Raw genomic sequence first — 13,516 nt, forward strand, 5'->3', positions numbered from 1 at the left:
TTTACGCTCCAGGTTTACTGACGACCAAATATTTGTGATCCAATGAGAGAACTGAGCCTGAGCAGCTTAATGCTGACATCATCATCAGACAAACATGACTCAGCTCAATGTGAGCTGGGCTGAGTGAAGGAACTACAGTTACCATAGTAACTACAGCCCGTCTGCCCAATATCCACTCTACTCTTTCCTCCTCTGTTCTTCTTCTTTACCGACTTGCCACAGCGTAAAAAACGTCTTCAGGCATTTGAGTGTTTCACTTTCAAACGACCCCGTGATGGACGATTATGACGATGACGTCATCCGCCAACTACTGGAGGGCCGAGCTTCAGCTGAGTGTTCAAACGGAACCAAACAGAACTACGGGAAAGGTTTGGTACCGCCTTTGTTTATGTTGAACTGTTGGATATAAGTTCAGATTGGAGTGTGACGCTGCGGTGCTGCGTGAGTGCAAACGCTCTTACAGTGATGCTCACTAACTTCAGAGTGCCACAGCTGTCTGAGGAGGAGGAGGAGGAGGAGGAGGAGGAGGAGGAGGAGCCACTCACCACATGGAGGATTTTGTTCTCCGTCTCAAACACCGTACAGTCCTGCGGGACAAGCAAAGTTTAATGTAGCGCAAACACATCCTGCCATGCAGGCACGCACACACACACACACACACACACACGCACACGCACACACAAGATAAAGATCAAGATAAAAACAAACCCAAGCAAACATTTGTCTGTTATTTACATCGACATCAGTCTGACAGAGGACAGTGAGGAGAGTGAGGAGAGTGAGGACAGTGAGGAGAGTGAGGACAGTGAGGAGAGTGAGGACAGTGAGGACAGTGAGGAGAGTGAGGACAGTGAGGAGAGTGAGGAGAGTGAGGACAGTGAGGAGAGTGAGGACAGTGAGGAGAGTGAGGACAGTGAGGACAGTGAGGAGAGTGAGGACAGTGAGGAGAGTGAGGAGAGTGAGGACAGTGAGGAGAGTGAGGACAGTGTGGACAGTGAGGACAGTGAGGACAGTGAGGACAGTGAGGACAGTGTGGAGAGTGAGGACAGTGTGGACAGTGAGGAGAATGAGGAGAGTGAGGAGAGTGAGGAGAGTGAGGACAGTGAGGAGAATGAGGAGAGTGAGGACAGTGAGGAGAGTGAGGAGAGTGAGGAGAATGAGGAGAGTGAGGAGAGTGAGGAGAGTGAGGAGAGTGAGGAGAGTGAGGAGAATGAGGAGAGTGAGGAGAGTGTGGACAGTGAGGAGAGTGAGGAGAGTGAGGAGAGTGAGGAGAGTGAGGAGAGTGAGGAGAATGAGGAGAGTGAGGAGAGTGAGGAGAGTGAGGAGAGTGAGGAGAATGAGGAGAGTGAGGAGAGTGAGGAGAATGAGGAGAGTGAGGAGAGTGAGGAGAGTGAGGACAGTAAGGAGAATGAGGAGAGTGAGGACAGTGAGGAGAGTGAGGACAGTGTGGACAGTGAGGAGAATGAGGAGAGTGAGGAGAGTGAGGAGAGTGAGGAGAATGAGGAGAGTGAGGAGAGTGAGGAGAATGAGGAGAGTGAGGAGAGTGAGGAGAGTGAGGACAGTGAGGAGAGTGAGGACAGTGAGGACAGTGAGGAGAGTGAGGACAGTGAGGAGAATGAGGAGAGTGAGGAGAGTGAGGAGAGTGAGGAGAATGAGGAGAGTGAGGAGAGTGAGGAGAGTGAGGAGAGTGAGGAGAGTGAGGAGAGTGAGGACAGTGTGGACAGTGAGGACAGTGAGGAGAGTGAGGAGAGTGAGGAGAGTGAGGACAGTGTGGACAGTGAGGACAGTGAGGAGAGTGAGGAGAGTGAGGAGAGTGAGGAGAGTGAGGACAGTGTGGACAGTGAGGACAGTGAGGAGAGTGAGGAGAGTGAGGAGAGTGAGGAGAGTGTGGACAGTGAGGACAGTGTGGACAGTGAGGACAGTGAGGAGAGTGAGGAGAGTGAGGAGAGTGAGGACAGTGAGGAGAGTGAGGAGAGTGAGGAGAGTGAGGAGAGTGAGGAGAGTGAGGATAGTGAGGACAGTGAGGAGAGTGAGGACGTAAACAGTCACGGTGAGGGTCTCCCTGAAGGATGCGGCGGCGTCTGCGGAGCCTGATCCCGCAGCACGCCCACGCTCGAGTCTTAGGGGATATGACAACCCACGGCAGGAGAATACAACCCCACACACACACACACACACACACACACACACACTGATAACAGCACACAATGCCACACACCTGCTGCACAATGGTGGTGAGCTCCAGGCAGAGCTGAATGACGTTATTTCGGGTTACTGAGTAGTCTGCCACTGCAGCAAAGGGAGACCTGGGAGGAACAGATAACACAGCAGTGAGTCAGAGAGAGAGAGACACACACACACACACACACACACACACACACACACACACACACACACACACACACACACACGAGAATCAAGTTCAACAACAATGAAAGTGAATCTGTGGTGTGTATCTATGTGTGTGTGTGTTTGTGTGTGTGTGTGTGTGTGTGTGTGTGTGTGTGCACGTGTGTGTGTTTACCCACTGAAAGCCAGAGCGGAGCCAGTATCTAAACTGATCATTAATTGGACTTCCAGGTTGACCTTAAACAAAGACCATGGCCTGTCAGGTGAGAGGCGCTGTAGCAGTGTGCGATTAGAAATGGGGGGTAGTTACTGTCCCTCCCCTATCTAACTCATTTCAGCAGAGCATGGAGCTCCACTTACACAGAGACAGAGCTTCACACCAGCATGAACAGAGGCAGAGCGGTAAAACAGAGCTGCAGGTAGAAAGCAGAAGGTCTCCAGTAAAGGAAGCAGCAAACACCTGAAGGAAAGGAGCCTAGGTTCCTCTGCATAAGGACAGAATGCCACGGCGCTCTGATGGATGAAACCGCATTGCGCAGGTAAATAGGCCACGCTCCTCCTGCGCACCATCGACACACACACACACACACACAGACACAGACACAAACAAACAACATGTAGGCCTGTGTGTGAGTGAAGTGGGGAGGAGAGGAGTGTGTGAGAGAGACGGGTCAGTTATTTTGAGAACAAGATTTATTTCACGTCTTTGCCGTTGGCTTCATCAAATCCCAACGTCTCTGAAGTGCTCACATTCTCCCGTCGTGTTATTCTGATGGAGGCAGGAAGCAGGAAGGGGGCCGACGCCATCAAAGCCCATTCTATCACTGCACTCCACACACACTCTATCCTATAGTAACTCTGACCTCTGACCCTGAGCCCTCTGTGTGTTGTCATGGATCTCTATCCTATAGTAACTCTGACCTTTGACCCTGAACCCTCTGTGTGTTGTCATGGATCTCTATCCTATAGTAACTCTGACCTTTGACCCTGAACCCTCTGTGTGTTGTCATGGATCTCTATCCTATAGTAACTCTGACCTTTGACCCTGAGCCCTCTGTGTGTTGTCATGGATCTCTATCCTATAGTAACTCTGACCTTTGACCCTGAACCCTCTGTGTGTTGTCATGGATCTCTATCCTATAGTAACTCTGACCTTTGACCCTGAACCCTCTGTGTGTTGTCATGGATCTCTATCCTATAGTGACTTCTGGGTCCTTCTCCGAGGACAAACAGTAGAAGAAGAACAGAGGTGTGAGGAGGTGTTAGCCTCATTGCATCATCACACAGCTCAGTGAGTGAACCCAGGAGATAGGTTGAGCTTTTATTGTGTATGTATATGAAGTAAAGTGGGGTGCAAACAAAAACGCACACAAACGCACAACACACTTCATCGTTCTAAAGACCCAGATATGAATTTGGCCAAAGCCTCCGGTGTGTGTGTGTGTGTGTGTGTGTGTGTGTGTGTGTGTGATTTGGGTCATCAGTATTGAGGCTGTGTGTGTGCTATATATACTCAGGACCTAAGGCTACACACACACTGCATGGTCTCACTCAGCCCTCCAACAACTCTCAGTCTGACTCGTTATGACTCAGTTGTCGTCATGGTAACATCATCACCACATCGTGTCAAACTTGATCGTATCTTTAAGAAGAAGGAAGACAAACTTTCCGGAGGAGGCGTGGAGCGACCCTCTGGGAAAACGTTTGGTATGTCTGTGACCAGAGTTCATACCACCACCAAGGCCCCGACAGTCCTCCATTACAGCTCAGTGATGAAATGTATTTTTGGATTGATTGATTGATTGATTGATTAGACCATGATCACTGTAGAGAAAGTGTTTATCACAGCGCCACCACCAGGCCATCTTTCTCCCTGGATCATGAGCAACCGTCCATCAAATTCGGTTTGTGACTGTTTGAGCGAACACACAACCTCCCCGCTGGAGAAGAGATGAAGCTTTAGAAAGACATAAATGTGTGTGTGTGTGTGTGAGAAGTGATGAATGCATGAACACACAGCCTGATGCACCGACTGCTGAGGCTCGGTTGCATCATCGTGAGTGGGCGATTGTGTGTGCTTGCATAAGTGTGTGTGTGTGTGTGTGTGCAGATGTGGGTGTGTGTCTGTGAGTGTAGGTGTTGCTTTGGGTCTGTGAGTTGTGTGAGTGAGTGTGTGTGTGTGTGTGTGTCTAGATGGCTCAAGGACAGATGTGGGCGTCTGGCATTTTCCAGATCCGACGCCAAAGACCTTTAGTGTGTGTGATGCGTGTCGTGTACGGCGGGTCGTGAGACGAATGGTGCAGCGAGGCCGGAGCAAAACTGTGGCCCTCTTTCCCGTGTTTACCTGTCGAGCCACGCCAGCAGGCTCTTGGCGGCGGTGATGAGATCGACCACAGACGTCAGCAGATCATTGGGGAGCCGCCGTGAGGTTCTGCTCTCTGATTGGCTGCTGCGGCGCCGCCCGGAAATGAAGTTCTGCAGGTTCTTGGCCGAGGCGCCCAGTTTGTGAGCCAGAGTCCTCACGCTCTCCGTTTCCAGACCGGAGTTCTGCAAAAGGAAGCAGTTTGTTCACCTTTAAACACAGAAACAGCCTCAAGAACAAATCAAGTCTGATTCTAAATTGTATCATTGTGTGTGTATTTGTTGTATTTGTTGTATCTACAGAGGGACACACACTCAGCACCAAACACCAGGAGGAGGAACGAGCCTTCATCACTATTCATTTCCTACATATACATCCAACCAGTAAGTTGTAATTTGTTATTTCTTAGGTATTTTCAATTTAAAAAAAATATGCAGGCTCAGAAAACTCAGTCAGGAGAAAATGTAGTGATTAAAGACACACACACACACACACACACACACACACACACACACACACACACAGAGGAACTCACCAGAGCACAGAGCAGGTCCACAGCCTCCAGAATGAGCTCCTGGTGTCCGATGCGAGAGACTCCCAGCTCCTCCAGCTCGCCGTGGCTGATCCTCAGCAGCCTCTCCCCACACACACCTCCGCGCTCAAACACACACACGTACTGCTGCAAGCAGTCGTCCAGGCCTGGAAAAAAAAACACAGGTGATGTTTATGAAGGTGAGATCAGGGCCATGAGCAGAGCGAGGCCAAGGTCTTCTTCCTCTCAGGGAACTAAATCTAAAGCATGATCATAACATGTCTACAAATCAAACTCCTACATGTTTACACTGGAAATGGTGAAATGGCGTTGTTGACATCTAGTTGTGTACTTGATGAAGCGGTGGGCTCAAGCTTGGTATGATGTCACCAGCTAATGTAAACGTTGAGTTAGCAGATGCGAGCACGTCAGGATTATTGCCTGGCCTTTCTGAATTCCACACATTGTGGACAACGTCGTCCATTCTGTGCCTGCAATTACACGTTCAAGCGGCAATTACCACGTTGAGAGTCGACAGAAGCGCGGGAATAATAGCCCCTATATACACAAGAGAGGACGCTGCTCGCCACTGCATCGTTATTCTTCATGACCCACCGCGGCTCAAACACGCCCCCGCGCCTATTTACCCATCGACCCGCAGTGAAATATGAACTCCGGCCTCTCTCTCTTCCAGCCGCACTAATCAACCGTTGCCGTTTCTTCAAAGTCTGTTTATCGGCGGCGTTTGTCTTCTTGCCTTTGTCTTTGTTGAAGTGGCCGTGGTGGTGTTTGGAGTGAATGTATCTCGTTTAAACTCTTATTTTGGATGTAAACACTGAATTGATTGGGAACTGAAAGGGTCGCTCATAGCAAAGAATCATGCCTGACCTAAACCTAGGATGAGATGGTAGAGAGATTAGAGTAGATTGAATATCTAGCGTACAGAAATATGGGTTGCTAATCCTGCTCAGTGTCTGCCGCATGCATAGGTAGCCATGACAACAATGTGAGGCCATGATAGGTCAGGACACTGTGTGAATCAGCATCTTCTGGAGCTCTTCTGCCTCCTACTGGCCAGAAATACAAAAGTACAAGGTGACAGGTCGGATTAGCAAAAACCGACGCGAAAGCCGGGGAAACTTTTTTTTGCTGTGGCGTCCTTATTCAGCGTTAGGATACCAAGTTAGGATGCAAATACATTTTCCATTTCCAGTTTTTGCTGCTTAACAAACGTCTCTGTGATCTATGACTGTGTGTATTATCTGAGATGCTGCCTGTAGAACACGTGTGTGCTTAAGTTGTATCTTTGATGACAGAAAAAACGATTTAGTTCCTGTTTGTTGTTGAGCTTAATGTGAGGGAGGTGTTTGCAGAGCGACCGATGAAGACGAGCAACAACGCCTGGATTTACTCCCTGACCAATTTTTCATTCCCGCATTTGGCCACAAACGGCAGCGAGGGACGGGACATTAGCGAGGCGGCTCGGTCTCGTTACGACTCCAGGAACACGGCAGTGCTGCTTTATGGTAAGAGCCTCCAGAGGGCCCGACACAAACGGACGCTCTACATTTAAAGGCACAGAGACCCAGATGTTTACGTTCGCTGTCCTGTTTACCTGGAAGACCCATAACTCTCCAAAGACCAGCCGCTTGGGCTAAGTGCTGTTCACTCACGAGAGGAGAAGTCATCTGGATACAAACTGCAAGATGAACTGGGATTCATTCAGTAGATTCATGCTGGGAAGAGGAAGCTGAAGGTTCGGTGCAGAAACACACACAACAACGCTTCCGCCCGGCGTGTTCCAGCGGCTCGGGATGAGACAATCAATTCCTAAACTCATCCATACTCTGTTCCTGCGTCTGAGAAGAAGTGCAGGAAGTCATGACAACAAGCGGGCGGAGGTGGAGATGAGAGAAAAGAAGGCTGTTTGCACACTCCACTGCTCTCTGGCTTCATGAACCAAACGGCCTGAACGCCTGGATTCATGCAGGGCTTCATCACGCTAATACACACACACACACACACACACACACAACACTGAGGGTAGGTAAGAAGAGGTGAGCAGGTGGAACAGGTGGAGATCAGGCAAGTGTGTGTGTGTGTGTGTGTGTGTGTGTGTGTGTGTGTGTGTGTGTGTGTGTGTGTGTGTGTGTGTGCTCATCTGTCCTGAGAAGGTTTGCTGAGTCAAAGGAAATCAGATCAAACAGAGCGGCTCAGCTGCAGCCTCGGCTCCCAAAACAATGAGTGTATCCAGCATCTCACTTCTTAAAACACACACACACACACACACAAACACACACACCACAGAGGAAAGAGCATTGATTTCCCCTGCCTCAAGTCCAGAGTTATAATACACTCATCTATCATAACCACGGTAACAACCAGGGAAAAAATAAAACGTCAGGCGAGAGGAAGAAAGAAAGAAAGCTCATCAGGCAGCTGCCAAACTGCACGCAAACTGTTTCACACATGCTCACACACACACACACACACACACACAAATTCCATCCCTCATCAGCGAGGCGCAAACTGCCTTTGTCGTGTTGTGATGCTGTGCGTCGGCCCTCACTTCCTCCCGCCCTCGTCCTCTGCATCTGAAGACGAAACGCAGCTTGGATTTCCGACCGTTTAAATTAACTCTGTGGCTCAACGCAAACACAAGTGTCCACACACACACACACACACACACACACACACACACACACACACACCACTGTACAGCTCTATATGTCTGCTGGAGGATGAGTCCTAATCAGATCTCTCCATCTGTGCACAGTGAGCGATGACCTCAGAGCCTGTGTGGGTTCGCTGCTGGGTGGCGTGTAGCGTGTGCACCGGTGCACGCGTGCTGTGGCTGTATGTTACTGCTGGTGCTTATATACGTGTGCGTCCTGCGTGTCCGTGTGCCCGCGTGTGTTGGAGCGTGATTCATATCTGAGTCACACACTTCACTCCCACAGAGGCACACTTTCCACAGCAGCAGGCGAGCCAAACACACACACACACACACACACACACACACACACACGCACATAATAAAACTGGATTTCGCAGCGACTTCTGTGATGTAGGAGCGTCCTGTAAAGGCTCCGGCCCTCCCCACAGGGTTATGTGTCGTTTGTTCCAAACCCTCTGAAGCTTCGGCAACAATAAAAGCAACACAAGCGTTCATCCCGCCGCTCGCCTTTGCGGTTTAAGGGCGAGGAGGGCGTGTTGTCAGAGCGTCACACACAAGTTTGTGACCGGAGGGTTGCCTGTTTGAATCCCTGTGCCGTCTGGGAAGAGCTGTCTGGAGGGAGAAGCACCGGGCGGCCCCTCTGCCTCCGTTATGAACTGCTGCTGTGGGGAATCAGCCTTCGCTCCTGTGAGCAGAGCTGTGGTTGAAGTTAGTTTGACGTTAGGTGGCGGTGGGGTCGTCTTCTGGTCGACAACGGTTCGAGTCCCCTGTGGACCAAAAAGCTGGCAGCCCAAGAGTTGCCAGTTTGCCTCCAGGGCAGTGCTGAGGTGCCACTGAGCAAGGCACCGGACCCTTACACGCCATCATAGTCATGTTCAGGGATTATTTTCATGTCTAGCTGTGAAATCGCGCAAGGGAAACGAGGCTCATGTGAAGCAGCGACGACAGGGAGGAGAAGATGGGCCGGATATTCCCAGAATTCCTGGCAGAAACTCCTCTTCCTTGTTTTAGCCTCAACGTGCTAAAGCTAACCTGTCTCTAGGTCAACAAATCCCAACCTTGTGGCCTCAGACTCCTGTGGCGCACACACACACACACACACACACATACACACATCAGATGTCTCTCTGTGGCCACAGACACACCCATGAGACCCAGCATGAACTGAATACCACACTCAGGCATGCCACGTATGTTTTGTACATGTATGTTGTGAGCATGTGTGTGTGTGTGTATATGTTGTGAGCATGTGTGTGTGTGTGTGTGTGTGTTGTGATCATGTGTGCGTGTGTTCATGTGCACAAATGTCCAAGGGCCCGGGTGGAGCCTTCTGTTCTGAGCACGTGTGTGTGTGTGTGTGTGTGTCTGTCTGTCAGCTGTTCTGCACAGAAGGTCTGAGGCGAACAGCTCACCATCCACCCACACACACCCACACACACACACACACACAGGAGTCCATATGTAAACATGCCATAAGCACGTCTGACCTCTGGGACGCCGTCATGTAAACAAACCTTCATGTTGTCTTTATGGGGACGATACACAAAGATGCATCGATCAAACACGATGAAGAACTACAGATATATAATAACCACTGGTCATTGTTCAGTGTGTGTGTGGAGTTTGGGATCAGGCTGACGTGATGGAGGCCGGGCCATTAAAAAACAATGACATCGTTTCAACAGGTGAGGGCGCTGTTTGGGGTCAAAACCTCAACGTCTGAGGTTAAAAATGTAATTTAACAAAGCCGCTCTGTGGAAGTGGCCGACAAGTCAGTGGAGAGAGCTGCAGGACACACACACACACACACACACACACACACACAGGCATGTTTTCCACACCTGTACTCTGACACGGAGGCGGGCGGTCCGGTCGAGTGACGCCAATATGCGAAAAATGCATCATCTACATATTGGAAGTGAAGAAATAGGATGATTGGGCGAAGTTTAGACGTTTTGAAGGTGACAGTTACCAAAGACGAGACTTGAGATCCCTCACATTCACTCAGCACAAAAAGTCCATGTCGCGTCTCGGTCACAGAGCTTCGGAGTTCATCTGCCACCTAGTGGTCAAAATTAGCTTTCACACACTGGAACTCCGATAAGAATGTTTGCAGGTTTTAGCCTAAGCACAGTGTTTAGATGATAACATGTCCTCCTGACTGCTGAGTGAGAAGAGCAGCTGAGCCGGTGTGAGTCGTTAACAAGCGGCTGTCGATCACAGAGCGATTAGGCGACGGAGGGGCGCCAATCAAAGGCAGAGGAAGACAATCATCCGATCTCAAACTCTGATCGGGGCCCGTTACGTCGTCGTTCAGTGGGATGACAGGGATCAACCGGGCGGATTCTGGGAAGCAAATTCCTTTTTTTGTGATGTGAAAGTTTCCCAGCGTTGGGCGGCCTGTGGGTGTAAACCTAATCAGCCCGCTTCTTTCATTATGCATGATTACAACCTCCAGTCTGATTATTGCGATGCATCAAAGCCCCCCTGGCTCACCAAACACAATTACACTGTCAGATAAACATTCATCTACGTGTGTGTGCGTGTGCGTGTGTGTGCAGTGATTTTGACTCTATACTTTTCACATGTTTTTAACACTTTTCTGCATCTTTTTTTCTTCTCAGCTCGCCCAGCTGTCACTCAAGACGACGTTATGATGCGTGGGAAACTAAACTGATGTCCTTTCTGATCTTGAGCCCGTCTGCGCTACACATCGGCGTTCCTCCAGGCGAATCCACGGAAAACTGTGTCACTGATGACACAGAGGGTTGAGGAGGAGCCTGAGGCGGAAACTCAAAGTCGGGGCAGTAAAGCTCGACATCGCAAATCGGAATGGAGCCAGATTCCAGCTCAGGAGGAAGCACGTACGGATCTAAGGAGGTGATGATTATTAATCCCGCTCTGCTCTTTGTGTTTAACGGCGCCACCTACTGTACAGGAGGGTGCAGCAGGCCAGACTTGTTCACACGATGCAAACGACGACAATTCACATTTAACGCAAAACTGGCCAAATTAACCCAGCTGGTAACTTTTTTTGCAATCTTTTAAAAAACAGTCAGTGAAGCTCATCTGGGAGATAACGAGGTCAGCCTTGGCTTTGATCTGACTTTCCCTCCTCACGCAGCTCCATCCCAACTCAACACACACGTCTGGACCTTTAACAAACTTATTATTATATTGCATCATTATTATTATATTATATTATTGTTGCTATTTGTAAATGATGTCTGTTTCCGTTTCACATCAATGCAAACATCACCTGTGGTCATTAAAGCTTAAAGCTGAAAAACAAACGATGGTAGAAAAAAATAGAAGAAAAAAAATGTAATGAAGAAATCAAATTTTAAAATTCCCCAGCACACAGAGGAGCAGCTCATCAGGTGCACACACGCGCACACACGCACACGCACACACACACGGTCGCATCTTGTCACCCACCCCTGCTTTCATTTCCATAAGCACATTTAGCCACTCGACGCGTCAAGTAAGGCTATACCTGTGTGTGTGTGTGTGTGTGTGTGTACCTTTCATCCAGTCCACCACCAGGCTGGTGCTCCATTTGCTCACCGGTTCCATCACCAGCGCCATCGAGCAAACTTTGCGCTGCCTCTCCGTTGCGCGCAGGCAGGAGGAGACGCAAACCCAGAGAGAAAGCTCGGACGTCCCGCTCCTCCTCCTCCTCCCTCCCCCCTGCCAGGTGACTCCTCTGTACCGTCTCGGTGCGTTGTCCCGCCCCCGGAGCAGCCCGCTGTCGTGTGTCGTTAACGCAGCGCCGCCCTCGGTGCGGGACAGTGTGTGTGTGCGGCGGAATCCGGAACATTCCCCGGCGCGGTCCGCTCTGACATGTGCCGCCTGGCTGCTGCTGCTGCTGCTGCTGCTGCTGCTGTCTCTCTTTCTCTCTCTCTCTCTCTCTCTCTCTCTCTCGCTCTCTCTCTCTCTCTCTCTCTCTCGCTCTCTCTCCCTCTGCCTCTCTCTCTCCCTCTCTCTCTCTCTCTCTCTCTCTCTCTTTCTCTCTCTCTCTCTCTCTCGCTCTCTCTCCCTCTGCCTCTCTCTCTCCCTCTCTCTCTCTCTCTCTCTCTCTGTGCGCTGGTCCTGTCGCTGTGTGTGTGAGTGTGTGTGTGTGTATGTGTGTGTGAGAGAGAGAGAGAGAGAGAGAGAGAGAGAGTGTCACAATGAGGCAGAGTGACAGAGAGAGATTGAGAGTGTAGGTGTGTGTGTGTGTGTGTGCAGCCATTCGTTATCTACAGCAGCAGTGTAGGATGGGAGGATACAGGAGTCACACTGGACTCATCTTTCTCTCTCTCTCTCTCTCTCTCTCTCTCTCTCTCCCCCCCCCCCCCCCCTCTCTCCAGATATGATTACATCGTGTGTTCACCCTGTGGGTGGCTGTTGTGCGCACACACACCAGAGTGTTTCCTCATGCAGATATGAGGGGGAGATATGATCAGTTAGACCTTTAATCAGGAGGAGGTGTGAGAGGGGGAGAGAGAGAGAGAGACAGCGAGAGAGAGAGGGAGACAGAGAGAGGGGGGGAGGGAGAGAGAGAGAGAGACAGAGAGAGAGACACACAGAGGGAGAGTAAGAGAGAGAGGGGGAGAGAGACACAGAGAGAGAGAGGGAGAATGAGACAGGGAGGGGGGGAAGGAAGAGAAAGGGAGAGAGAGAGAGGGGGAGAGAGAGAGAGAGTTGTAACCGCACGCCTGCTCCAGTCTCACTCTACACAAAGGTCAGGAGAGGAAACTCAGGCCTGTAGGTCAGACATGAAGAGCTCATCAAAACCAGAGGACATGTAGGAGGTATGCATTTGAGCTCAAACATGTTCCTCCTCTCCAGCAGATGATGGATCTACTGGAGAAGAACTACAAAACACAACCTGAGCTTGAGACCTGCAGCCATGTTTGTGGTTGATGTGAGGTGTAAACGCTCTCATAGCTCTAAGCTGATGCTGATGTGCTCAGGCTCAGACTGGGGACGTAAACACAATGATGGACACGTTCCTTCTCCACCTGTAAACCTCACCGCCCTCGTCTTCCTGCTGGAGTCACTGCGGCCCTGACTCTGCAGCCGTCTGACCTCTGTGACACACAGGACCTCCATCCTGTCCACCTACAGGAAGAGACCAGGACCAGGAGTCACATGATCAATAACACGCCTGAAGGTCTGTGTGCTGAATCATACATGAACACACACACACACACAGACACACACACACACACACACACCTGCTTGTTACCTGACAGACAGACAGTAAATATCGGATTAGTAACGTTGGTACCAAAACACGAACTTCCTGTGTTTAGCCTTTAGCCACAGTTAGCTGACGGCGTGTTACTTACTTTTACTTGATTGTTGAATTCCTCATTAAACAGAAACCTTCATGTTAATTATAAAATGACGTCAAATGTCTGCGAGTGAGAGAACTTCCGTTAAAATGCGCTTGTAAACGGAAAAGAATGCGAAAATAAAAGCGGGGAATTGTTTCTCGAACGTTCACCGGTTGCCGAGACAACCATCATGCAGCGCCGCGTGCGTGGACTTTACGAGAGGAAGTGGGACGAGTTCACCAAAATAAAGAGAGAAGTACCTTTTTGGGCGG

The 13,516-nt window shown here is 50.1% G+C and overlaps 1 protein-coding gene across 1 annotated transcript; it reads right to left on the reverse strand.

Annotated features, from left to right (window-relative positions):
- Positions 1–461: 461 nt before the first annotated feature.
- Positions 462–12,497, reverse strand: LOC142990794 (connector enhancer of kinase suppressor of ras 2-like; the record flags this gene model as incomplete). Its single annotated transcript, XM_076140665.1, has 5 exons — positions 11,445–12,497; positions 5,247–5,410; positions 4,694–4,896; positions 2,219–2,306; positions 462–587 (listed from the first exon to the last, which is right to left on the reverse strand). Coding segments are annotated over exons 1-5 (645 nt in total), but the record flags the coding sequence as incomplete, so codon positions are not given.
- Between the last annotated feature and the right edge of the window lie 1,019 nt (positions 12,498–13,516).

The sequence above is a fragment of the Genypterus blacodes genome, unplaced genomic scaffold (assembly GCF_046128005.1).
Source record: "Genypterus blacodes isolate CSIRO-AG114 ecotype Tasmania unplaced genomic scaffold, CSIRO-AGI_Gbla_v1 ptg000756l_1, whole genome shotgun sequence".
NCBI classification, from domain to species: Eukaryota; Metazoa; Chordata; class Actinopteri; order Ophidiiformes; family Ophidiidae; genus Genypterus; species Genypterus blacodes.